Below are 26001 nucleotides of genomic sequence, written 5' to 3'. Positions count from 1 at the left end.
TAAACATATCACTTTGCTTTAGGCCCAGGAACAGAGTGAGGGGTGGCATGAGGTGGGCCTATATGTAAAGGACCTCAGGTTTGTATAGCTAGGAAAAATACAATTTACTGTCAAAAATTGTGATTTGTTCCGACACGTTATACAAACTCTCAGTCCTTTACATAAGGAAGACTCACTTATTGGTGCGAGGAATCTGAATCTTGTGAACAGACCTTACCTTACCTTACAGACCTTACATCTTGTTTGGGTTGCCCCAGGTCCCTCAGTGTGAGGCACCTCTAATGTCTACCAGAGAGTTGCTAGTACATCTTCCGGTATATTTTGCATCTTCCAATCTTGGATGGTCTGGGATGCAGCTTAGATATTTGTCGAGCTTATTCTTAAACATATCTACGCTCACTCCTGATATATTCCTCAGATGAGCTGGCAACGCATTGAATAGACGCTGCATTATCGATGCTGGTGCATAGTGGATTAATGTCCTGTGTGCTTTTCTTATTTTTCCTAGTATAGTTTTAAGCACTATTAATCTACCTCTGCTTGCTCTTTCTGATATTTTCAGCTCCATGATGTTTTCGGCTATTCCTTCTATCTGTTTCCATGCCTGAATTATCATGTACGTTCTCTTCTCCTTTCTAGACTATATAATTTTAAAGTTTGTAGTCTTTCCCAGTAGTCAAGGTCCTTAACTTCTTCTATTCTAGCTGTAAAGGACCTTTGTCCACTCTCTATTTGTGCAATATCCTTTTGATAGTGTGGGTACCATATCATATTGCAATATTCAAGTGGACTACGAACATATGTTTTATAAGGCATAATCATGTGTTCAGCTTTTCTTGTTTTGAAGTGCCGTAACAACATTCCCATTTTTGCTTTACATTTTGCCAATAGAATTGCTAATTGATCATTGCATAACATGTTCCTATTCATCATCACACCAAGGTCTTTAACTGCTTCCTTATTTGTGATTGTCTCATTATTAGGTCCCCTATATGCAAATAGCTTTCCTTCTCTGTCTCCATAATTTATTAATTCAAATTTATCAGAGTTAAATACCATCCTATTTACCTCTGCCCAATCATACACTTTATTAAGGTCTCTTTGTAGCGCGTTCCTATCTTCATCACAAGTAATTTCTCTACTTACTCTTGTGTCATCAGCGAAACTACTCACTACCGAGTCCTTAACATTACTGTCTATGTCTGCAATCATAATAACAAACAGTAATGCAGCTAACACCGTACCTTGTGGCACACCGGATATTACCTTAGCTTCATCCGATTTCTCATCGTTTGCAATAACTATCTGTTTTCTGTTGTGTAAAAATTCTTTTAACCATCTTCCTACTTTATCCACTATATTATGTCTTCTAATTTTCTTCGCTAATATATTATGATCTACCTTGTCAAAAGCTTTTGCAAAGTCTAGATAAACCATATCGGTTTCATTTCCGCTTTTCATATTTTTGTATATGTTCTCACGGTGGACTGACAGTTGGGTTTGTGTACTTTTTCCAGGTGCGAAACCATGTTGTCCTATATTAAACAAATTATTTTTTATTAAATGTTTCATAATATTTTTCTTCATTACCCTTTAATACACTTTCATAATATGTGATGTTAGACTCACAGGCCTATAATCACTTGCCTCTAGTCTTGATCCACTTTTGAAAGTAGGGGTAATATATGCTAATTTGTGCTCATCATAAATCTTGCCTGTATCTACACTTTGTCTTAATAATATTGCAAGTGGCTTTGCGATAGAATGAACTACTTTCTTTAACAAAATAGCAGGGACACCATCAGGCCCTGCAGCAGCTCCATTTTTAATTTCATTAATAGCCAGCACAATATCAGCTTCATTAATATCTATGTCAACTAAATATTCACTATTTTCGTCCCTTACTTCTATATCATTATCTTCATTATCAATTCTAGGGGTGAATTCTCTCTTATATCGTTCTGCCAATATGTTGCATATTTCCTTTTTTTCATTCGTTAATCTCCCTTCAATTCTTAGAGGGCCATTTCTATTCTTCTTTTACTCATCTTTTTCGCGTACGAGTATAATAGTTGGGGTTTTGCTTGATATTTACTAGGGTTTTTTCTTCCAAGTCCATTTTTCATTTTCTTTTGATTGTATAATCTTTTGTTCTGCATTTTCTATCTTACTTTTTAGTTCTATAACTTTCCATGCATTTTTTTTCTTTTGCAAGACCTTTTTTCCACTTTCTGACTTTCTGGAACAAGATCCTTGTCTCTTGGTATGCATGAATGATGTTTACTTTTCTTCTTCGGTATATATTCATCCACTATTTTCTCTAATATTTTATATAATACATCCACTATTTTCTCTAATATTTTATATAATATCTCCGTATTTACTCTTATGTTATCACTTACAAAAATGTTATCCCAATCTTTGTTTAATTCTTCATTTATTTCTGACCATTTTATATTTTTACTGTAGAAGTATTTTCCATATCATTCCCACTTTTTCATTTCTTGCTTATCTCTGTTTTCACTTGCTTTGGAATGGACTGTTAATTCTATGACATTAAGGTCTGAAATACTCGCATTATAAACTATTATTTCTTTAACATAATTCACCTCGTTCACAAATACTAGGTCTAAAGTATTTTCCTTTCTTGTTGGCAGGTGATTTATTTGTTGAATGTTGTATTCTAGTAGCATATCTAATAGCTTTTCGAATTGCCTCTTATCTTCTGCACCACTATTACTCTCTTTTTATATGTATAAATAAAACCACAATCTCCTATTCGTTCTTTCCAGTCTACGAAAGGAAAGTTAAAGTCTCCGCTCGGAGTCTGACTGCGTTCAGACTATCGAGAAGTTGACCAGAAGGAGAGGCTTTTCAAGACTAGTGGCAAGTGCGATTGCCAAGGCAAAGAAGAGCTTCCTATCTTGCAGTGCACCAATCGGATTGGGCCGTTTCTGGAAATGGTGCAGGAAGAATGGCTTTTCCTCCATCTCGTCCTCTGTGAATTAGATTGCCGTCTTCCCTTTCCGTCTGAGGAATGTGGATAAGCTGGCAGTACTGACTATTAAAGAATACAGAAGTATGTTGTCGACGGCCTTTAGACTCAGAGATTTGGATCTGTCGAACAACAAAGCTCTTCACGATTTTTGAGGTCTGTGTAAATCTCGAAACTGTCTAAATCGAAGCTTTCGGCATGGAACTTAGACGTAGTCTGGAAGTTCCTGATGTCGAAGCATTTCGAACCTCTCCTTTCTGCAAACTTAAAGCACGTGACCAGAAAGACTAATTTTCTAACCACTCTAGCTACGACAAGAGTGTTTCTCGATACTTCTTGAGATGCGAGAGCTGTGGAATTGTCCGAGTTGATCTGGACCACTCGGCCAAAAACTCGTTCTTCGAAGAACTGGAGAGCCAACCGAATTGCTTCCAATTCTTTTAGATTATGTGCCAGGACATCTGTACCCCTCTCCAGATGCCTGGCACCCTCTCGCTATCACCTTAGGTGATCCTTGACCTACTGAGAGATGTTCAGAATCATTTCTAGATCTTCAAAGTTATTTCAGTTTTCCGGCAGGAAAACTGGAGAGGTCTGAATTCAGGGAAACAAACTTCTCCAGCGAGGAAATGGTCCCCAGCAGACTCATTCATTCCCTCACCGAGCATGTTTCCTTCCCCAATAAGGCTGCGCTTTGCCTAAGCAGGTGTGCATTATTATAGTGCTGTGCAGCGGTAGACTCGTACAGAATTCTGTTACAGTGCGGTAAACAGAACCAAAAAGGTCTAAGAGATATCTCTGTTGAAAAAATTCTCGCAAAGCGAAGGCGATGTTCATTCATGCATGCTAGAATTCCCCTCAATCCGAGCTAAAGTCCGTGATTGTAGGGCAGAGATACGGTTAGTCAGTCAATCCCGCAGGAGAGAGAGAGACGCAACCGACCGCACATGGCAGAGAACCAGCTGGTACTGAGCTGCTAGTCTACAGTGACAGCAGTCTACGTTCACCGTCTCGCACTACTCTGCCTGAGTTGCCAGCTATTCCATTCTACGAAGGAATAGGTTTGTTAATATCATCAAGCAGAAAGAAACTCTCAAGCAGGTATCTTTAAGCGAAACAGATTTCGCTAAATACAGAAGCCGAGTTGGTGTTGTCGTAACAATACCTTAAGTACCTAAAAGGGAAACCGGAAACTCCTGGAAGGTTGCAGGGAGTACCGATTAAATGTAATTAGAATAATAGTCCTCTCGGTTGCCATCCGTAAGAGTGACTACGGTATGCGTATATAACTTGAACCATACAATCGCTTAATAGTAATATGACGCAAAGGTAAAATACGTAGAGTATTGTAGTCACTTGGACAGCTACCTCCCTACTAAATTCTTTCCTTGACGAGGAAGAGAGGGAATGGAAATAGACTGTCTTCGTTCTCTTAGCCAAGAGAACGAATTAGTATTAGTCGAAGGAGATCCTCAAGTGAGAACCGAGAACTGAAGAGGACAGCTCAAGCTTCCTATGTTATTGGATAGAAGACTTCATGGACGTAGTCTACAAGTCTTTTTCCTCGACGAGCCTCTGACCAATGAATGAGAGCTCTTCTGAATCTTGTCAATGAGAGCTTATCCGCTTATGCGATGAAATGTTATTGAGATCTTTGTCAATGGTAACTAACCCATTTACGTGACAAAGAGTTTTATATTTCATCAATGGGGGGTTACCCACTTACTTGACAAAGAGTTTTATATTTCATCAATGGGGGGTTACCCACTTACTTGACAAAACGTTTAGTATTTTGTCAATGGGGGAAACCCACTAATATGACAGAAAGTAATCCAGGAATTCGAGCATATAATCTTCCCGATTCCCGTAGAAATCGAGGAAGGGGCAGGATTCCTGCTCAGAGACTGGGCTTACGGCAGGTAGGACCCTAAGGTTCCCCTTCGGCAGCGCAGTCCCGAACGCAGAAGAGGCGTTTTATGACACCGAAATCTGCTTTAAGTTTGCTAGTCTCTCCTACTAGATGCCAGCTCCTCAGAACCAACCTGACTACCTTATCCATGCAGGTTGGAAACAGAAGGCGGGTCGACACCTTGACATCTGAAGATGATGACGAAGCAGTCTCTTCTTCATTTGCAGGTTGCGAGTCGCTCGAGGACTCTGTCTCCTCTACGGGAACAGGAGAAGGGTCCTTAACAGACCACAAAGCAATCAAACCCTGAGGCCCCTCTCGCAAAAGGGGGTCTCCTACTTGAAGTAGCGTTCAAAGACGAAAGTCGGGAATGCTTAATAGCAACTCCGAAGCTTTGCGAAGTTCCGGTAAAGGACCCTGCTGCGGAGCGTTCTGAAGAGTGTCCGATAAAGGAGCGTCCTGTGGAGCGTCCTGAAGAGCGCCCTTGCGGGCATCCTGCCGAACGTCTTGGTGTGCTCTTGTTGAATGTTTCAGTGTGCAGGGCGTCGAGCGTCCTAAAAAGCATCCTCGCAAACGTCTTGCCGAGCGTCCCAATGTGGAAAGCGTCGAGTGTCCTGGGAAGCGTCCTCGCTAGCGTCCTGAAGAGCGTCTCAAAGAGGAGAGCGACGAGAGTCAAGAAAAACGTCCTGGTTAGCTTCCTGACGTGACGCTGAAGACACTGAAGCGTCAAAAAAGGCAACCTGAAAAATCTATTTCTGGGCGAGGAAGCTGTGTCGCCCAGTGAAAACCCCCTCCCCCCCCCTGGTTCCCCCCCCCCCCCCCCCACTTTCTGTGCACCAAGCTTCATTGCTATCGATAAGTATGACGTCACAGACGCCTTCAACGGGGTAGCTAGGTGTGACCTATGGGTCGGCTCCCCGTATTTAGGGTCTTTTGATGAGGAAAAGGCTAATTGGAGGGGTTGCTGTGGTAGTGTTTAACACTCGCCCCAGTTTTATACCGACACCTTTTATATAGGTGAGCGAGTCAGAGGATTCTGACATGTCCAATTTAGCAGTTCTCTGGTATTATAGCAATATTTTACTAGAAATAGTGCTAAAGCAGAAACATGTTGGCGTCATGGAGAGCCGCGCGCCGCTCCTGAAGCGTGCGAGCATTTAAGATGACTTACGGCGATCGTCCTCAAGACGAGCCTTAAGGACCTTTCTTACCTCCTGACAAAGGAGACAGCCGCCTGTGCAACATCTTGCGTTTTTGTAAAGCACATGGACACTTCCTGAAACGCGCTCAAAAAGGAACGCCAAGCGTTCTGAAAGGCATCCTTGCAAGGGCCTTGCCGAGCGTCCTGATGCATAGAACGCCAAGCATCCTGAAAGGAGTCCTCTCGAGGGTCTTGCCGAGCGTCTTGATGTATAGAACGCCGAGCATCGTGAATAACGTCCTTGCGAGCGTCTTGAAGAGCGTCCCGAAGAGGAGAGCGACGAACATCCAGAGAAGCGTCATGGAGAGTTTCCTGACGTGACGCGGCCGACACAAAAGCGTCAATACGAGCAACTTGAGAGGCGTCATAAGCAGATGTACAGTGATTGTCATCAGGACGAGTCTTATGGACGTTCCTAACTCCTGCCAAAGGCGACGGCTGCCTGTGCAACATCTTGCGTCTTTGTCACGCTCATTGACACTTCCAGAAACGCGCTCAAAAAGGACGCCTGTGCGTTCCAAGATGCGTAAGCGGGATCTAGAAGGCGAAGAGCAAGGAGAAGGAGAAGGAGAAGGAGACTGCCTGATTCTCTTGACAGGCAGCCTCGAATCCTTCCTGCGGCAACTGGGTTCTGCCCCTCTCTTGGCGAAAATGAGGCCAACCGTTGTTGCATGGCTAGAAGAATCTCCTTAGATAGAGAAGATTCACGATCAGGAGAAGGGCTGATCCTGTGAGGGGCGAGGGGACGCCTTCTTCCTTCTCACAGTAACAATGTTAGAGCAATCTGGAAGCTCAAAAGCGTCCTGCTCCGATGACGTCCTATTTCTCTTCTGCGGTGGAAAGTCGTCAAAATGTGAAGGCGACGATTGCAATCGCATGACGAGAGAGAGAGGACGTGACGTGTCCTCTTCTATAAGCTTCTGTTTAGAGGGCGCGAGTCCTTCCGAGAGCTCCAACCCCTGCACGGGGAGGACGCCTCGGAGGACGAGAAGCAATTCTTCAAGATTCATGCATGTGCACGATCTTTGGCAGCCTGGGAAGCGTCTTCAGGTCCTGCCGAAGGGACACCAGATCGGTGGGGAGTACCCATAACCCTCCTTTGGTTTTCGACTTGCCCACTCCCTGTCCTGGGAGTCCGACAGAGGTCTAGACCTAGAGGCGTTATGGGACCGATCTGACGCCCCCTCCACAACACTAGGGGCACTAACATCATCACTACACTCACAACACTGATTGGAGAGCGAGCACTTTAGATTCCAAGATTACGGATGGAATCCACAATCACAGAAAAGACGTTACCTCTCGCAGACACGTCCTCAAGGCCCGTAGGCCATACCACAGGGTAGGCAAAATAAAGTCTACAGGAGGTTAGTAGGTTCATTACGCTGACTTTTGTTTACTGATGCAGTCTTGGAGGAAGACCTCCCGATTCTATCACGCTCTAATTTGCGTACATACGAATCATACGTCTTCCCTTCAGAATCAGTCAAACATCACACAAATACATTGATCTTTCAGCAAAGAAACATGTCTCGTACACCTCGTGCATACAAAGTGAGGATCTACCGAAGGTTTCGGTAGCCTCACCTTACCCCTTGCAGACAACAAACTCTGAAACTAGCCGAACTAGATTCAGACATCTTATGCAAAGAATAATCAAATTCAAATCAATCTATGATAGCGTATGCCTAGCCACAAATCCAAGTCAATAAACCAAAAGACAATTAAGATACTTAAGCGGCAATGAAGTTTCAAAATCCCAAGACGGAGGTACTGAAAACAGATGTTTACAGTACCGGCAACAGAGAAAATCTGAATAGAAAATGGGAATGGTTCCTGATACCCGCCTCCCAGCGGCAGGAATGGGTACTAACCACCTGGCCGACCGCTGCGTGTGCCGGGAGTTTTGAAATTCTGTCGGACTTCGGAGAATACAGCTATATATATATCTGAAAGGTAAGTTTCATGAACAAAAATACATGTATCACATGCCTCAGTGCGAGAGCATTCACACCCTCTACACCGAGCACAAAAATCATGAGGATCAACCTCCACAGAAGAGCGGAAAGCCCCACACTTACGGCCCCCAATATCCGGGCATAGTCTGCGGTTGATGGGGGGCGAGGGGGTGTTTCTCCGGCTCTTGTTGCACTATTTCCATAATAAATGAAAACAAAAGCAGACATGTACTTTTATGCTTGCAAATACACACAAGTAAAAGAAAAAGCGAAAAAGTCTTCACGCAATGAAGCAAACCAAGCATACGACAGAAGCGGGCAGAGAGACGAAGAGCAGCACGTCCATCCACTAGCGCAGATGACAGCAAAGTGACTCCTCGCCTCGCAGTTGAGCGTACCGCTAACTGCCGGACAAGTAGTTAAATACCGAAACCCCTTGTTCGAAAGCTTACAACCGGTTCAGCTGCCGCCAAGTACCTTCCTATTGTTAAAGGACCGAAGGTTTGTATTTCGTATCGGAACAATTTTAATTTAAGTTTAGATCTCACTGCAGCAACCATATATTAGAGCATTTAATGCAATGGATTTAACTCTAGTATGGAAAAGTTCAAATTCACACCTCAAAACTCACTGGAAAATTCAAGACGTTGTAGCACTAATGACTATGGAACCAATAACGGTTCTCTGTAATCACTTAACGAATGGTGGTTTTATATGTAATAATCTTTTCCTATCTGCATCTGTATACTGTATAGGTGCACAAATATATAGACCCATTAACTTTAAAGATCAGTGCAGTGCACACATTTTATAGATACTGCATACTGTATAGTACATGTAGTACATTTAAGCACTGTATAAGTACCATAATATTCCTACCTGAGGCAAGAGTTCCATATGATATAATGAGAGCATCACACTTTGAAATCCGGGACTTTGTTTCTTCTGCATTCTTCAAGTCTAAGGATAAGTTAAGCCTGAAAGAAAAAAACTCATTAAAGCAGTGTCAAAAAAATTTTTGATATAAAACACCAAACAAAAACTTACGTTTTATTACTAATTTTACATCACCATCCACAGAAATTTCTTGAAATGCAATATTCCACAGCACAAAAAATCAGTACTTGTGCCGTTTAACAGTAATGCCCAATAAAAACTAGGCATAGGCTAATCACAAAAGCTGCAATGTAAAGTTAATTGGGTAATTACTTATGAGTATTGGTCTCGCTGAAAATTTTAGCTGCAATTATGCAAGATGTAAATGTTAAGTCATAAACAAGGCAGGCACGACAACAATGTCATAAACCATTTTGGTATCATTAAATTACTTTAAGACTGCCTTTAGGGGCATCTATAATTACCGTAATGATGAAACTACCAGAAATTGTTAAAGACATGAAAACTACTGCAAAATGAAATATTCATTTGGAAAATTTAACTCTAATTTAAATAGGAGTTTAGTCTCAAGAAAAAAACCTTCAAGATGGTAGTATGTGGTATGGCCTAGGCTATAGGCTAGCAATCTGACTAGACTAGGCTTACACAAGTTACTTGCATTCCTAGTATTCTGTACTCTTTATATTCTGTACTCTTTATGAGTTATCTTTTAAGAATAACAGAGCTGCCTTTACAGAAACATTTGCAAATATGTATCCAATTACAGCAGTAGCCTCATCAGCTGGTAAGAGTTACAATTCTCATAGACTCTGCGGTGTCCCAGCATGGGTTGGGAGCATGTGATGATTACTCATATGCATTTACAAAAACTTAATAAAATAAAATTACTACTACAATCAGACATTAACCACAGACAAAGCACAAAAGCTGAATGATGTAATCACAGTTAACCAACACACTTCAGCTAGTGAACTGGCCACTGGACACTGGCTACAATGTAGCCCCACCACCATATGCCATATGGGGCTGACACCAAATATCAATGTGGTTCAATCATTTATTTCTTGCATGTTATCAGGCAATAAATATCTAAAATACATTCAACCTACATCAAAACAATGAGTCTTCAATTAACCAGAAAAATTATATTGTTATTGTACAATAAAGTTTTGTACATACTTACCTGGCAGATATATACTTAGCTATAGACTCCGTCGTCCCCGACAGAAATTCGAATTTCGCGGCACACACTACAGGTAGGTCAGGTGATCTACCGCCCTGCTGCTGGGTGGCAGGAATAGGAACCATTCCTGTTTTCTAATCAGATTTTCTCTTCCACTTGTCTCCTGAGGGGAGGCTGGGTGGGCCATTTAATCGTATATATCTGCCAGGTAAGTATGCACAAAACTTTATTGTACAATAACAATATCATTTTTGTACATTCAACTTCCCTGTCAGATATATACTTAGCTGATTGGCACCCTTGGTGATGGGTAAGAGACAGCTATTTACTGAATAGACAGGTAAACAACATACGTTGTAGGTAATAAATAAAACCTTGGTTCCTACTTGTTTAGGCGGAAGACTTCATAGCTACTGCTTAGGAGTCTGCTTCGCCTCAAGAGCCTCAGCGAGGATGTGACCTATGGCTAAGAGTTCTTGTGGGTCTGTCGATGGGGTCTTATCCACTTACTCAACAGAGCCTGATGGCATTTGTCAATGGGGTCTTATCCACTTACATGACAACACACCTTGCCTAGTGGCATAATTAAGGAGCACAACACTGATCCCGATCACCTGATCCTAACACGAGGGTTAGTACTTAAATTGAAAAGAGTTATCCCAAACTCCTTTCAAACACCCTAAAAAACTCGACGTTAAATAAAATTTAACTCACTAGTTAAGGATCAGTATCGGCTCCCTATCCCAGCAACGTATCCGCAGACACATATAAACCAAGAGAGAAGGATCTCTCGTAGGTTATCTTGACAACACAGAGTTGCATCTCCCGTAAGTGACAGCTAATATGTCATTATTGACATATTCTTATGGAAAGAACAAGAATTTCGCAAAAGCTCGCACTTCATGCACTTTTTAATTCTCAGCTGTTTGAAGGAATCATCAAGGCACTTATCAAGTGCATTGGAGATCACACTTGTCTCAAAGAAGGCCAGGGCATTCTTTGATATGGATCTCTTCTGGATGAAGCCTGGCGCCTGGCTGGAGCATCACTCTTGGCAGGCACTTCTGGTGCCTGGCGCCTAGCTGGAGCCTGGCTCCTGGCTGACGCTTCTGGTGCCTCGCGCCTGGCTGGCGCCTCCCCCCTTGCTGGAGCTTTAAGCCTGGCTGGAGTTTCGAGGCTGGCTGGCGATGTCCACATCGGACACTCTCGCCTGTCCGGTCTGTCCACCTCTGGCGCATTTGCACCAGGTTGGAGACCCGCGCCTTCCCCGCCTCGGACAATAAACGTGCTCGTCCGAGCTGTCTGCCACTGGCGCTTTTCGTCTGTTTGGCACTTGGCGCCTGGCTGGCGCTTCGTTGCCCGAGGATCCTGAACAAACAGACAATAGTTTGTCCGGAGACTGGAGAAGGGTGTAAGGTTCTCTTCTACCTGGAGCCTCTGGCCTAGGACGAGGGGAGGCACTTGGAGCCAGGTACGTCCAATAGACGATAGGATATCTTAATAGGACGAGAGAGACGAGTCTTCCTCCGAGGAGGATCCTTCGTGAGTACTTCCGTTGCTGACGAGATCTATTCCTGCATGTTAAGGCGGTTTCTCATTGCAGAATCTTCCCTCTCCTTGCCCAAAGGAAGGGAAGAAGGTCTGGAAGTCGAAGATTACCCCGAGCCAAAAGTGGGCGAACCCAGGGCTTTCTTGGCTCTTGTCGTATCCCTCTGAGTACCTTCTGGGAAGCGCTTCGGGCCCTCATAGCACCCCAAAGACTCTGTAGGCAACCCTTAAGCCATTTCTTCTGCTGAAGATAAAACTTAAGCGCCCTGACTGGGCAAAGAGACCCTTCTATCTCTTCCCCTATTAAATGGGAAAGTCCCTTGACTTCAAAGCTCTGAGCCAGGGTTAGAAGGGTTTTAGTTCTTTGCCAGAAATAATGTGCTGGCAAGAACCAATCGCCGAGTCTCCATTGAATCCGATGCGAGACTCCAATACATGAAATTCACTTGTCCTCTTGGTAGTTGCTAGGGTCAAGAGAAAAAAATGAATTTCCTCATAAGATTTCTAAAAGAAGCTTGATGAGGAGGTTCCAACTTGTCGGAACAAGGAATCTGCGGGCCACGAAAAGATTCCAACTCGAAGTACATGATGTCCTACTCTTGGTTATCTCGAGGTATCGTATAAGATCCCTAAGATCTTAGTCCTCTGCTATCTTTAAGTCCCTTTGTAAAGACAGAGTATAGCCTGCTACTGTATTCTTTGATAGCAGTTATATCCAAAGGTGATTCTTCTCTCAGAAAGGGAAGAAAACAGCCATGTAGGTTACAGAGGTATCGGAAGAGGACGGTTTCTTCATTAAACCCAGCAAGATCTGCAGCACTTCTTTGTCTTGGCCATGACACTCGCCATTCACCTTGAAAAATCCTCCCATTCATGTCAACTTCTCGTCAGTCTGCACGCAGACAGACTCGGAGTGGAGAGGTTTTTGAGGTCCCTTTCTAAGTGAGGCTGATAGAGTAGACCAACTCTCTTGGGAAGGCCTTTGGAAAGTGCTGTAGGAAGGACGTGACCTCTGTGAATCCAGCCTCTCGAAGGCCAAAAATGGGGCAAAAAGCATCATCCTCTCTCCCTCTGACACCAGTAATTATCTTAATACATCTGTTAAGAATTTGTATAGGGGAAACAGACTAATATTTATTCCCCTTCCAAACTAAAGGATAACGTATATTGCTACCGCTCTTGGATCAAGAATAAGGAAGCAGTCTAGAGGAAGCCTCTTCGTCTTCAACATTGCGAAGAGATCTATGAACAAGACGTCTCCCAGGTTTCCACAACTCTCTTTCCAACGAAGATTAGTCAGACGTCAATAGTTATTCTCGTCAATCGAGACGATTCTCACGGACGTGCAACATCGTGCAGTGAACCTCTTGAGGATCGTTACGTTCCGTGCCTGTGCTCCAAACAGGTTCTCTCTTGTTCACGCGAACAGGGGCGAAGAGAGAGATTCTCGATGCTCCTTTAGATATGAGAGAGCTGTGGAATTGGCCTAATTGATTTAAAAATCATTTTGTCCCTCCCTGGGATCGAAACCCCCGTCCAGTTAGATGGGGAACGAAATCAGGAACGGACCGTGATGCTACCGAGCCTGCTATCAGAGAGGCTACTGAACCCTTCGGTTAACAACTCGCTGTATCGAGGAATTGTAGAATCAACTAAATTGCTTGCAATTCTTTAGACTATGTGCCAGGACATCTGTACCTCTGTCAGGTTACCGCCACCCTCTCGTATATTATTTCCGTTTCTTGGTAGGAAAAAATTATATAAGTCTGCATTGTTGTCCATTCAGGGAAACAAACTTCTGCCACGAAGAAATGGTTCCCAGCAGACTCATCCATTGTCTCACTGAGCATGCTCTGTTCTCTAATAAGGTTATGCTTTCATAAGCATGAGAGCATTATATAATATAGTGCTATTCCGCATCAGACTCGTCCATAATTCTGTTACATTGCGGTAAACAGCATTGAAAAGGTGTAAGAGATCTTTCTATTGAAAGCTTCTTAGCAAAACGCAGACAATGTTTATTCATGTTTGCCTACAAATTCCCCTCAATCCGAGGCTAAAGTCCGTGATTGTAGGGGAGAGATACGGTTAGCCAGTCAATCCCGTAGGAGAGAGAGATGTAACCGACCGCTCATGACAGAGAACTAGATGGTACTGCGTTGGTCTACAGTGACAGCAATCTACGTTCGCCGTCTCGCAGTATTCTTCCTGAGTTGTCAGTTACTCCATTCAATGAAGGAATAGGTTTATTAATATTATCGAGCCGAAAACCTGATGCGAGGATTCGGAAGAGCTCTCCTTCATTGGTTAGAGGCTCTTCCAGGAAAAAAACTTGGAGACTAAGTCCATGAAGTCTTATATCCAATAGCACAGGAAGCTAGAACTTCCCTCTTCAGTCCTCGGTTCTCACTTGAGGATTTCCTTCGGCTAATACTAATTCTCTTCCTTGTCGAAAGGAACAAAGACAGTCGATATCCCTTCTCTCTCTTCCTCATCGAGGAAAGAATGTAGTAGAGAATTAGCTGTTCCAATGACTACAATACTCTATGTATTTTACCTTTGCGTTATTTTTTCTACTGTATGGTTCAAGTCATATAAGCGTACCGAAGATTCCTCTACGGATGGCAACCGAAAGGACCATTACTCTAAGTGCAATTAATAGGTACTCCTTGCGACATTCCAGGAGTTTCCGGTGTAGGGACAACACTTAAAGGTATTATTACGACAACATCAACTCAGCTTCTGTATTTAGCGAATCCTGTTTCGCTTAAATACAGTGGTACCTCGAGATACGAAATTAATCCGTTCCGAGACGGCCTTCGTATCAAGAGTTTTTCGTATCTCGGAACACATTTAACATGTAAAATGGCTAATCCATTCCAAGCCCTCTAAAAACACCCCAGTAAATTATATTTCCAGGCCTAAAACACATGTTCTTGGGTTACGACGGAAGAAATAAGACTCCAAAAAGGCAAAATACTGTACATACTTGAGTATTATCAACTGCATATAATGTTCAAACCCATTTTTACTGCATATATTAGGACTTTGGCATATGTCCCTTAGCAATAAGCCTAGCCTATGTTAGCGGTTGCTACTGTAGCCTAGTCTATGATTCTGACATCTAAACCTAAGAGCTAAAAGCTTAGAATATGCCAATAAAAATGATATTGTTATGATACAATAAAGTTTCATACATACTTACCTGCCAGATATATACATAGCTAAGACTCCGTCGTCCCCGACAGAAATTCAAATTTCGCGGCACACGCTGCAGGTAGGTCAGGTGATCTACCGTCCTGCCCTGGGTGGCAGGATTAGGAACCATTCCTGTTTTCTATCATATTTTTTTCTCTTCCACCTGTCTCCTTGCGGGGAGGCTGGGTGGGCCCTAATCGTATATATCTGCCAGGTAAGTATGTATGAAACTTTATTGTATCATAACAATATCATTTTCATACAATCAACTTACCTGTCAGATATATACATAGCTGATTGGCACCCTTCGGTGGAGGGTAAGAGACAGCTACTATATGGAATAGACAGGTAAACAACATATGTTGTAGGTATAAATAAAACCTTGGTTCCTACCTGATAGGTGGTAGACTTCGTGGGTGTTTGCCCAGTAGTCTGCATCACCTCAAGAAACTTTAGCGAGATATGTGATCTATGGCCAAGAGTTCTTGTGGGTCTGCCGAAGGGGTCTTATCCACTTACTCGGCAGAGCCTGAAAGGACTTTGTCAATGGGTGCTGATCCACTTATATGACAATACACCTTATGAAGGAGCGCAACACCGATCCCGATCACCTGATCCTAACACGAGGGTTCGCGCTCAAATTGGAAAGAGTTATCCCCACACTCCTTTCAAAAACCCCAATAATTTCACTGTTAAAAAACTTTAACTCAAAGTTAAGGATCAGTGTCGGCTCCTTATCCCAGTAACGTATCCGCAGAAACGTATAAACCAAAAGAGAAGGATCTCTCGTAGGTTAACTTGACATCCTTTGTGTAATGAGAAGTCAACACAGAGTTGCCTCTACCGTACAACACAGCTAATATGTCTTATATGACATATTGTTATGTAAAGAACAAGAATTTGCAAAAGCGCGCACTTCCTGCGCTTTTTAATTCTCAGCTGTTTTGAAGGAATCAAGTCACTAATGAAGTGCTTAGGCGAGATTCTCCATGTTTCAAAGAAGACCAGGGCTTTCTTGAAATGGATCTCACCCGACTGAAGCCTGAAGCCTGGCAGGAACCTCGCGCCTGGCTGGTGCTTCGCTCTTGGTTGGCGCCTAGCGCTTGTCTGGTACCTTTCGCTTGACTGGCGCCTCGCATCTGGATGACGCTTCGCGTCTTAGCTGGAGATTCGCGCCTAGAGCCTTGGCCTGCCTCCTGCTTGCCTCGCTGCTTGCGCCTGCTTGGCTGGCTCGCGCCGGCTGGCGCGTGCTTGCCTGGCGCCTCGCCGCCTGGAGCTTCGCGCCTGGCTGGCGTCTAGCTCCTGGTTGGAGGGCTTGCGCCTGCCTGGAGCTTCGCGCTGGCTGGCACCTCGCGCCTGGCTGCTCGCGCCAGGTTGGCGCTTTGTGCCTCCTGGCCTCGCGCCTGGCTGGCGTCTCGCGCCAGGTTGGCGCTTTGTGCCTGCCTGGCGCCTTGCGCCTGCCTGGAGCTTCTCGCCTGGCTGGCGTCTCGCACCCGGTTGGAGTGGCGCCTTGCGCCTGCCTGGAGCTTCGCCGCTGGCTGGTACCTCGCGCCTGCCTGGCGCCTCGCTCCTGCCTGGCGCCTCGCGCCTGGGTGGCTCCTCCCCACTTGCCGGAGCTTCGAGCTTGGTAGAGTCTCGAGGATGTCTGGCAATGTCCACATCGGACACTCTTATCTGTCCTATATGTTCGCATCTAGCACATCTGTGTCAGGTTGTAGGCCCGGTCTTTCTCCTCATCAGACAATGACAGTGTTCTTGGGGCTGTCTGCAGGTTTCTTCTTCCTTACTGACTGTGTCAGAAGGTCTTGAGTCGCCTTCTCAGTTAATGAACGAGAAATGTCCTTCACTACTGAGAAGGGAACAAAAAGTCAGACAAAGGCGAGTACAGAAGCGCTGCCCTCTGAGCGTGGGAGACCGCTTTGGTTAAAAAGACACTATATACTGTCCTCTTTTAAGAAGACCTGCTCCAAACAAAGAGGAGATCTCAACCGAGCCATCCTGAACCGCTTTGTCTATACAAGACAAAATACACAGAAGGACTTCTGGTTCGAGTCCTTCAGAATCATGGGCTTTCTTGGACATCACCCCAAGGGACCAATCTAAGAAGTTGAAAACTTCCAATACCTGAAAGAGTCCCTTGAGGAGATGGTCCAGTTCTGAAATGCCCCAAGTTATACGGGCAGAGTTCAAACCTTGTCTACGTGAAGCGTCAACTAAGGTCGAAAAGTCCGCTTCTGACGTAGACGGAAGAGAAATACCCATATTCTCTCCCGTCTGATATCAAATGCCTCTTTTACCAGCTAGTCCTCGCTGGAGGCATGCAGAAGACCGTTCTAACTAACTCCTTCTTCAACTTCATCCAAGAGTCTAAAGACTGAAGAGCCCTCTTCATCGAAATGGCGGGCTTCATTCTAAGAAAAAACGAAGATTCTTCGTCTTTGCACTCAAGAGAGCGCGGAGAAGGAGGAGAGGCAGGAGTCAAGTCGTCTCCATACTCCTCTAGAAGCAAGGCTGTCAAAACATTATAGTTCGACAGTCCTTCTCTTCCTTGATACTCCTCCTCCGAGTTTACTTCTAACTCGGGGTCTAGATGAGTCTCCGCTGCTAATTCAGTACGTCTTTCCTCTGGAGGAGACAAACTCCTAATAGGAGAGGGGCTAAGGGAATGATATTCCTTCCTCTTCCCCGCTTTAATAGTCCTGGAAGGCGCCAACAGCCCAGGCTTCTCTCCATAAATGGATGACGCTTCCCGCTTGGATGCACGCTTCTAGTCAGCCAAGCGTCCTGGCTGACGCCTCCCGTTTGTGTGGCTGCTGACGTCTGGATGACGCCTCGCGCCTGGAAGACGCTTCGCTCTCAAAAGGCGTCCTAACTGGCGCCAAAATTTTGGTTGGAGCCTCGCGTCTAAAAGCAGCTTTAAATGACTATTCATGTCTTGACGACGTCTCACGTCTCTCTGGCGTTACGTGTCTTCCGCAAAGATTATCCCGAATCTCGCTCTCGAAAACCGAAGCCTCTGCGATATGTTTTTTTTGGAAGCTTCACGTCTGCATGACGCCTCTCGCTTCGCAGGGGAGAGAGGACGAGACTTCTTGATTGGAAGCGCAACGTCCTTCCTACGAGGCGCTAACACTCCCACCAAAGAGGCCAGTTGCTCTTGTACTGGCAAGATAATCTTCCTTGAAGCTTTTCCCACGTCATCTTCAATCGGGGGAGAAGTAGGAAAAGGAAGCAGTCTATAGGAAGCCTGTTCGTCTTCTCACAACTCTTTCCAATAAATGTTAAACATGTTAACAGTTATTATCGTCGATCGAGAAGGATCTCTTTGTTAACGCGAATAGGAGCGAAAAAAGAGATTCTCGATGCTCTATGCGATATGAGAGTGTCGTGGAACTGGCCTAAGTGATTAAATGGGTAACGAAATCAGGAACGAATCTTGCCGTTACCGAGCTTGGTGTCCGAGAGTCTACTGACTCCTAGGTTAATAACTCGCTAAAACGAGAAAATCTTGGATGGTGCTCTTGGCTCACTGCGCCAGGCTGGCGCTTCTAGCGCAAATTTTGCGCCAGGCTGGCGCTTCTGGAGCATTGCGCTAGGTTGGTACTTCTGGCGCGTTGCGCCAGACTGGCGCGTTGCGCCAGACTGGCGCTTTCTTCTAATTCTTTTTATGTTATGTGCCAGAACACCTGTGCCTTTATGGTACCCGACATCCTTTCACATGTTAATTCCGTTCTTAGTAGGAAAAAACTTTATACACTAGTATAGTCCATTCAGGGAAACAAGTTCTGCCCCAAAGAGAATGTTTCCCATCCGACTCATCCATCTTCTTCTGAGCAGGTACTCTAATAAGCTATGCTTTCGTAAGCCTGAGAGCATTACATAATATAATGTTCTGCTGCGATAGAATCCTTTAATAATGTTACCTACGGTAAACCGCATTGAAAGGTTGTACTATCTCTCTTATTGAAAGCTTCTTAGCAAAAGGCATACAATATTTATTTATGTTAGCTTAACTATCCCCTCAATCCGAGGTTAAGACCGCAATTGTAGGGGAGAGATACGGAAAGTTATTCCATCCCGCAGGAGAGAGAGATTCGCCCGACCGCTCATGACTGACACCTACATGGTACTGACAGTAACTGGCATAGGCGTACTGCGTTGGTCTCAGGCTCTCAGCGAAAGCAGTCCCCGCTTACTCTTCCAGAGTTGCCAGCTACTCCAATTAATAAAGGAATTTAATAAAATTATTATCGAACTTCAGGAAGTTCTTATTAAAGCATATTTAAGCGAAACAAGACTTCGATAAATCTAGAAGCTAAGTAGGTGTAGTCTTAACAATCCCTTTAAGCGTAGTCCTTCCTAGGAGAGACGTAGAAGGATACTTGTAATTGAGTTGCACAGAAAAGAAGTAACTACGGTATGTGTTATGAATTGACCGTATCGTATTCTCATACAGCAGAAACTCTACTACCTTCTACTATCTTCGTTCTTTTTGTTAATAGAACGATAGAAAGAGTATAATTATATATATATATACATATACATATATATATCAATATATATATATATACATATATATATATATATCTATATATATATATATATATTATATAATAATATTATATTATAGATATATATATATATATATATATATATATATAGATATATCTATATATATAATATAACACATATATACATATATATATACATACATATATATCCTTAAGGAACGAAGTTAATCAAGTAACTCTTTAAATCTTCGTGATTTCTTCATAAATCGCGGAAGAGACAGAATTCCTGTTCATCACTAGGGTTTACGGAAGGAAGTAGATATTTTCTATCCGCCATCATACCCAAACATCGATGAGATCTTATTAAGAAAAACTCCCAAAGCTCTTGCCTCCTCAAAACGAGGGAAGAGCATGGATGAAGGAGAGGAGTCCGCATTGAGAGGAAACTGCCTAACAAAGGAGTCTTCTGAATAATGAAAAGGGGCTTCTCTTAGTATCAGAATCCTTCTGACAAAAGCAACGGCCGCCTGCGACATCTTGCACATTTGCCAGGGGAAAGTTGTTCAAGTTAAAAATTCAAAGAGGAGTCTCGCGACTGACCTCTCTCTCTAATGAAGATTTTTGAAATCTTCTGACGCCTGGCGTCTGGATCCTTGCGCCTAGCGCCTAGCGTCTGGATAGTTCCGCGCGCCTGGAATGTTCCGCACGCTAGAAAGGAGACTCGCTCCTGGAACGTTCCGCTTGCGTGGAAGGTCCCGTGCGCCCTAATAGATCCGAGCGCCTCTAGTCTTGTTATACGAGCCTCTTGCCCAGAAAACGTTCAATGGAAGCATCCTTCTTATTGCCATTCTACTATAAGGCTCCTTAGTTCAAGCCAGTCTGTTTTCTCTTTGAAGGCGCCTTGCGCCAAGAAAAAGTTCTGGAACGCGGCTCGCACTCAGTTGCTGGAACGCGGCTCGCGTTTATCTGTATGAACGAGGCTCGCGCTAGTCTGTTTGGAACGCGGCTCGCGCTAGTCTTGTTGGAACGCGGCTCGCTGCTGGCTGTTGGAACGTGGCTCGCGCTAGCTTGCTGGCTGGCTCTCAGCCTCTCGCTCAGTGAGTCAGTGTTCTCTTATTCAGAGAACGAGCCAGATCGTCCGAACTTCTAACATGTACATTCTTCGTCTTTTCGGATGCAAGATGAAGAAACGGAAGAACAGACGCACTTTTTAAAGGCTGCCTTTGCAATGGCTATCCCTGGCAGTCTGGGACGTTTTACAGATCCTGCCGAGGGAACGCCCGATCGGTGGGGATTCTCCATAACCTCCGTAAGGCTTCGACTTTCCTTCTCCTCTGGGCTTGTGAGTTTGGAAGAGGTCTAGGCCTGAGAGCGAGACAGAGCCGATCGAACGCACCCTCTACTAATTAGGACGCCTTTCCAATGGCGAACTTGGCAGTCTGGGACGTTCTACAGATCCTGCCGAGGGGACGCCTGATCGGTGGGGATTCTCCATAACCTCCGTAAGGCTTTCGACTTTCCTTCTCCTCTGGGTATGTGAGCTTGGAAGAGGTCTAGGCCTGGGAGCGAAACAGAGCCGAACAGAACGCACCCTCCACTGCACTAACAGTAAAAACACTTCTTACCTTTCAATAGCTCGTATTTTGAGCTACATTCCTTTGTCTTCAAATTGCAATATGAATTTGAAGATTCTGTGAAGTAAGAAGGAGATGAGGATACCACACTACTAGTAATGTTAATGCTCTAACTGCTCGTTAGTACGAGAGCTATATAAACTTTTAAAGGAAGCGTAACTATTCTTTCCTTACATCGTCAAGAAGGAAGTTAGCTCAATCAATTCTAACATTTACTACACGTTATTATGAATAAATATTAAAATTTTCCTTCTTGCAAACTATGTGATTGTCTACCGAAAAGTTCGGTAGTTACACGTAAACAATTCTTCGAAATTTTCGAAGCCAAAGTTATCAAAACAAATTAATATGCGTATGCCGAACCAAAGATCCAGTACTTCCCTGCAAAAGATAGCCCAGAAGATCGATGGCGATGAAATCCAAAAATCAAGTCAGGAGGAACTGCAAACGTTGTTTACATTCCAAGCGACAGAAAAAATATGATAGAAAACAGGAATGGTTCCTAATCCTGCCACCCAGGGCAGGACGGTAGATCACCTGACCTACCTGCAGCGTGTGCCGCGAAATTTGAATTTCTGTCGGGGACGACGGAGTCTTAGCTATGTATATATCTGACAGGTAAGTTGATTGTATGAAATGTATAAATAATCAGTATGTACTCATTTCAAATAATTATTAATTAATCATTAACTATAATACACAAACAAACAAAAAACAAACCTTTCAATCAATTGTTTACATTCAGATCTTACCCGTCTTCATAAATTGTCATTAGTATCTCTCTTCAACTAATGAAACCACCAAACAGTATAATAACCATTCATTTCTATTCTTTATTCTATCTTTACCTAACGGAGATACCGAGTTACTGACAGCTATAATGAAACACGTAATACGTATACGTAACGTAATAATAAAGCAGAAGAAGAATTCTAAAAAATGCGTATTTGTTGGCAGTCTGATTTATTTTATATTTTATGATATCTAATTCACATTTTTTTTATTAAATGTATTGCATGTACTCATTTCAAATAATTATTAAGTAACCATTAACTATAACAAACAAACAAAAAAAAGCTTCCAAACGTCTGTTTACATCCAGCACTTATGAGTATCGAACGATCGCCAAGCAATCACTTTTACACAGTAAGCCATAAATTTTCATTTTCTCTCTTCAACTACTGAAACTACCAAACAGTATAATAACCATTCATTTCTATTCTTTATTCTATCTTTACCTAATGTTTTTTTTATTAAATGTATTGCATGAATACTAAGTTTTTCAATTTACAGCAACCTTTTACCAATAGAATACTTAAAGCACAAGGGGTAGATGCTGACCAATAGGAGAGCAGGACCTTATGGGGTGACTAGCATCAGGAACCAATGGGAGAGCGGGAGGATGGTGGCGAGTTTACTCAGTTGGCGGTGCGGGAGTTTTAAAATTGTTCTCGGTGGTCCGGGCGAATCTCGGGACTTTATAGCAACAACCTTTCGTATCTTGAAAACTTTTCGTATGGAGAGCAGTAAAATTTTTCGTATTGGCTTTCGTAACTTGGATTTTTCGTAAGTTGAGCCTTTCGTATCTCGAGGTACTACTGTATATTGCTTGCGAGTTTCCTATGCTTACACAATAAAATGTTATTAAGATCTCTGTCAATGAGAACAAACCCCTTTTCGAGACAAAGAGTAAATATTTTTGTCAATGATGTGTTACACACTTGCTTGACAAAACGTGTAATATGTCACTAACGAGGGAAAAACGCACTTATATGAGAGTAAATAATCTAGGAATTCGAGCATATAGTTTTTCCGATAACCACCAAAATCGAAGAAGGGGCAGAATTCCTGTTCCGAGATTGGGCTTACGGTAGGGAGAACCTTAAAGTTCCCCTTCAGCAGTGCCGTCTCGAACGCAGAAGAGAAGAGATTCTCAGTCAGAAATTTCTTGGAGTTCTTGCCTCGTCATAATGAGGGAAGAGTATGAACTGAAGGAGAGAGACCACGCTGAGAAGAACTGCCTGTTACAGCAGTCCTCTGTATATTGGAGAAGAGCTTCTCTCCGTACTAGAATCATCCTGACAAAGGCGACGGCCGCCTGTGCAACATCTTGCACCTTTGCCATGAGAAGGCTGATCCTGCGAAAAAACTAATAAGAGGAGCCTCGCAGCTGACCTCTCTCTCATATGGCAATGCGGGAGATCATGGCGCCTGATGCCTGGCTGGCGCCTCGCGCCTGGTTGCTGGAACGCGGCTCGCACCTGGCTGCTGGAACGCGGCTCGCGCCTAGCTGCTGGAACGCGGCTCGCGCCAGGATGGCGGCTCGCGCCTAGCTGGCGCTGTGGCGGGATCACAAAAAACAAGTAACCTCCCCACATAAACTTAACCTGTCTGGCTATCAAACCCACCCTCAATCACACTTTCCACTTAACACTACAAAATACAGCAGGACAATTGACCCATACCTACATACAGAACAAAAAACACAAACAGGTACTCACCTCTGGCTTCTGCTACTCAGGGCTAGGCTGTGCTGTCCACTGGATGTAGGCTATAGGCTAGCCAACACAACCACCGCCGACAACCAAGCACCAACCAACGCCCCCGAGACCCACAACCCCACAAAAACTCAATAACCTGACAACTCAATACAGATGAACACCGACACCCCGAAAAAACACGACAACCACACGACTTACAGAAGTACAACAACCCGCCAAAACCAACACTGCCCCAACCACCACTAACAGACACAGAAAATGCACCACCAACCTTCTTAACCTCACCACAACCAGACAGACACACGCACAACAACTTCAAAACCCCAAAATCTATAAATTACCACCAAAACAACTAAACACCAAAGGATAACTGCTGTCAAAACCAACTCTGACTTGACCAGACGCCTCACTGCTTACGACTCTCGTAACAGACTTCCACTGACTCCCTACAGAGCGCCACAACAGACATGCTTCCGACCGCCATCTAACCACTCCCATTCATTCTTCCACTAATCTCTCTCTCTCTCTCTCTCTCTCTGTCTCACACAACCTTTGGAGATGTTGTCAAATATAAACTATCATTACTCCTCCATATTACCTCCCCCATTACATTTGACAACATCTCCTTACACTCACAATATCCACACTAAATTGACTTTCGCAACACCCAAGGATGCTCAGATGCAGGTCCCCTGGATCTTGTTTGAGGACCATCATACACTTTCAGTTACATTGCCATTCACTTCTTCCAAACCACTTTCTTTCAAACTCCCATTATATATCTCCCTCACTACCATCCTCCCAAATTCCATTCACTACTTCACCGATGTCTTCCAACTCTGGTTCCAACATCTCCCCTATTTCGGCCACCAAACCACTCAGTTCATCCATACTTCTGTCAAACTCCTGCAAAGACTTATCCATCCTATCAACTACCTCCTCACTACTCAGTTTCCTTTTCACTGAAGTCTCATTTGTCCCTGTCAACTCAAACCCACATACAATACAAGTATCATTCAATCCCCCAAAGTCATCCGTAGCACACGCTTTATCAACCATTTGCACCCTACCACCAACCCCTTTACCATGCCGTTCAAGCTTTTTCCTTCCACTTCCTCTCTCCACACTCTTCTGTTTTCTTCCATACTCAACCAACACCAACTGTCGATCTCCCAGACCAATTTGTTCACCGACAGTCGGCTCATACTTATTCACCCTCAACCACTCACTCATCGCATTCTCCCGAACATACTGTGGTACTTCCCTCCACTTACGGAGCTGGTTATGGTGTGCCCTAACCTCATCCAGTCCCCCACCTACTCGCAATTTCCCCAAAACATAACTCAATCCACTCGGTCCCACTTCCAAAATCTCAAAAGGCCCTTCAAATTTCTCCCTTACTTTATTCACATTCATTCTTCCCATCTCAACCACCTCTTTCAACACCTTATCCCCAATCTTAAAACACTCAAACCTTTCACTCGCTTTCTTCCACAAATCCCGATCACCTTCTGACAGACCCAACCGCGGTCTGACAATCCTTTCAAAATTCAATACATATTTACAAGGAGACATACCTATACTCTTCTGCAGTGTGGCATTATATGCCCAAACTGCACGTCCTACATACATATCCCAATCCTTGTCGCTCTTACTCATCATTCGCAAAATCTTGGTCATCGTCCTAACAGTCCTTTCAGCCAACCCATTCGCACTGGGCATATACGGAGCAGAATACACATGCACAATACCCCATTCCTTCAACATTTCTTCAAATTCCCATCCCACAAACTCAGGTCCATTACCACTCAACATTTTTGCCGGCTTACACACACACATGGGCAACATCACTTGACCCACCATTCGTGCAACAGTTTCACTCCTCTTATCTTTGATGGGAACCACATAGGCAAATTTACTCATGTGATCCACCATCACAATCATCCCCACGTGTCCTCTTGCAGTCCTAGGCAAAGAAACACAATCAATCACAAGCATTTCAAACGGCTCCTTCATCTGCAATCGCAACACAGGTGGACTTGCATGCACACTCTGATACTTTCCCCTCTGAGAGTCTTCACACGTGACAGCCACATCCACACAAATCTTATTCAACCCAGGAGCATACAATCTCTCTCTCATGCATTCCCACAACGTATTTTTTCCCATATGCCCAAACCGATCATGCACCAACAAACACATACTCACAGCTGACTCAACAGAAAACACTGGTACATACACTTCCTTGTCATACACCCCTTCCTGATGCAAAAAGTACACTATGTTTTTGCACACCACAAAACGTTTAGCAACCCTCTTATATACATCCAACTCACATGGCCAGTCTTCCACACGCACTCCTCCCAAACCACTGTCGCAAACACACTTATCTCCAGGCACTTACTTTGCATTTCCTCAATCTCTTCCTCACTCAACAGATCATTCTCACTCCTAGCAATATCAATC

At 43.9% G+C, this 26001-nt stretch overlaps 2 protein-coding genes across 6 annotated transcripts in view; one reads left to right on the top strand and one right to left on the bottom strand.

The window, feature by feature from the left end:
* The window catches only part of LOC135224533 (proteasome assembly chaperone 1-like), a 300715-nt gene that overhangs the window by 70610 nt on the left and 204104 nt on the right, over positions 1–26001 (bottom strand). For all 5 annotated transcript variants that reach the window (XM_064263624.1, XM_064263634.1, XM_064263614.1 and 2 more), the window contains one exon: positions 8943–9040. Coding sequence is in view for 2 of the 5 variants with exons in the window: in XM_064263614.1 (XP_064119684.1) it covers positions 8943–9040 (98 nt within the window). In the remaining 3 variants the exon portion in view is untranslated. The remainder of the gene's footprint in view (positions 1–8942; positions 9041–26001) is intronic.
* The window catches only part of LOC135224523 (protein Wnt-9b-like), a 162055-nt gene that overhangs the window by 64258 nt on the left and 71796 nt on the right, over positions 1–26001 (top strand). The gene's annotated exons all lie outside the window — the stretch shown is intronic.

Source organism: Macrobrachium nipponense, chromosome 20, assembly GCF_015104395.2.
Source record: "Macrobrachium nipponense isolate FS-2020 chromosome 20, ASM1510439v2, whole genome shotgun sequence".
Lineage (NCBI taxonomy): Eukaryota > Metazoa > Arthropoda > Malacostraca > Decapoda > Palaemonidae > Macrobrachium > Macrobrachium nipponense.
This window is presented reverse-complemented; position numbering and strand designations above follow the sequence as displayed.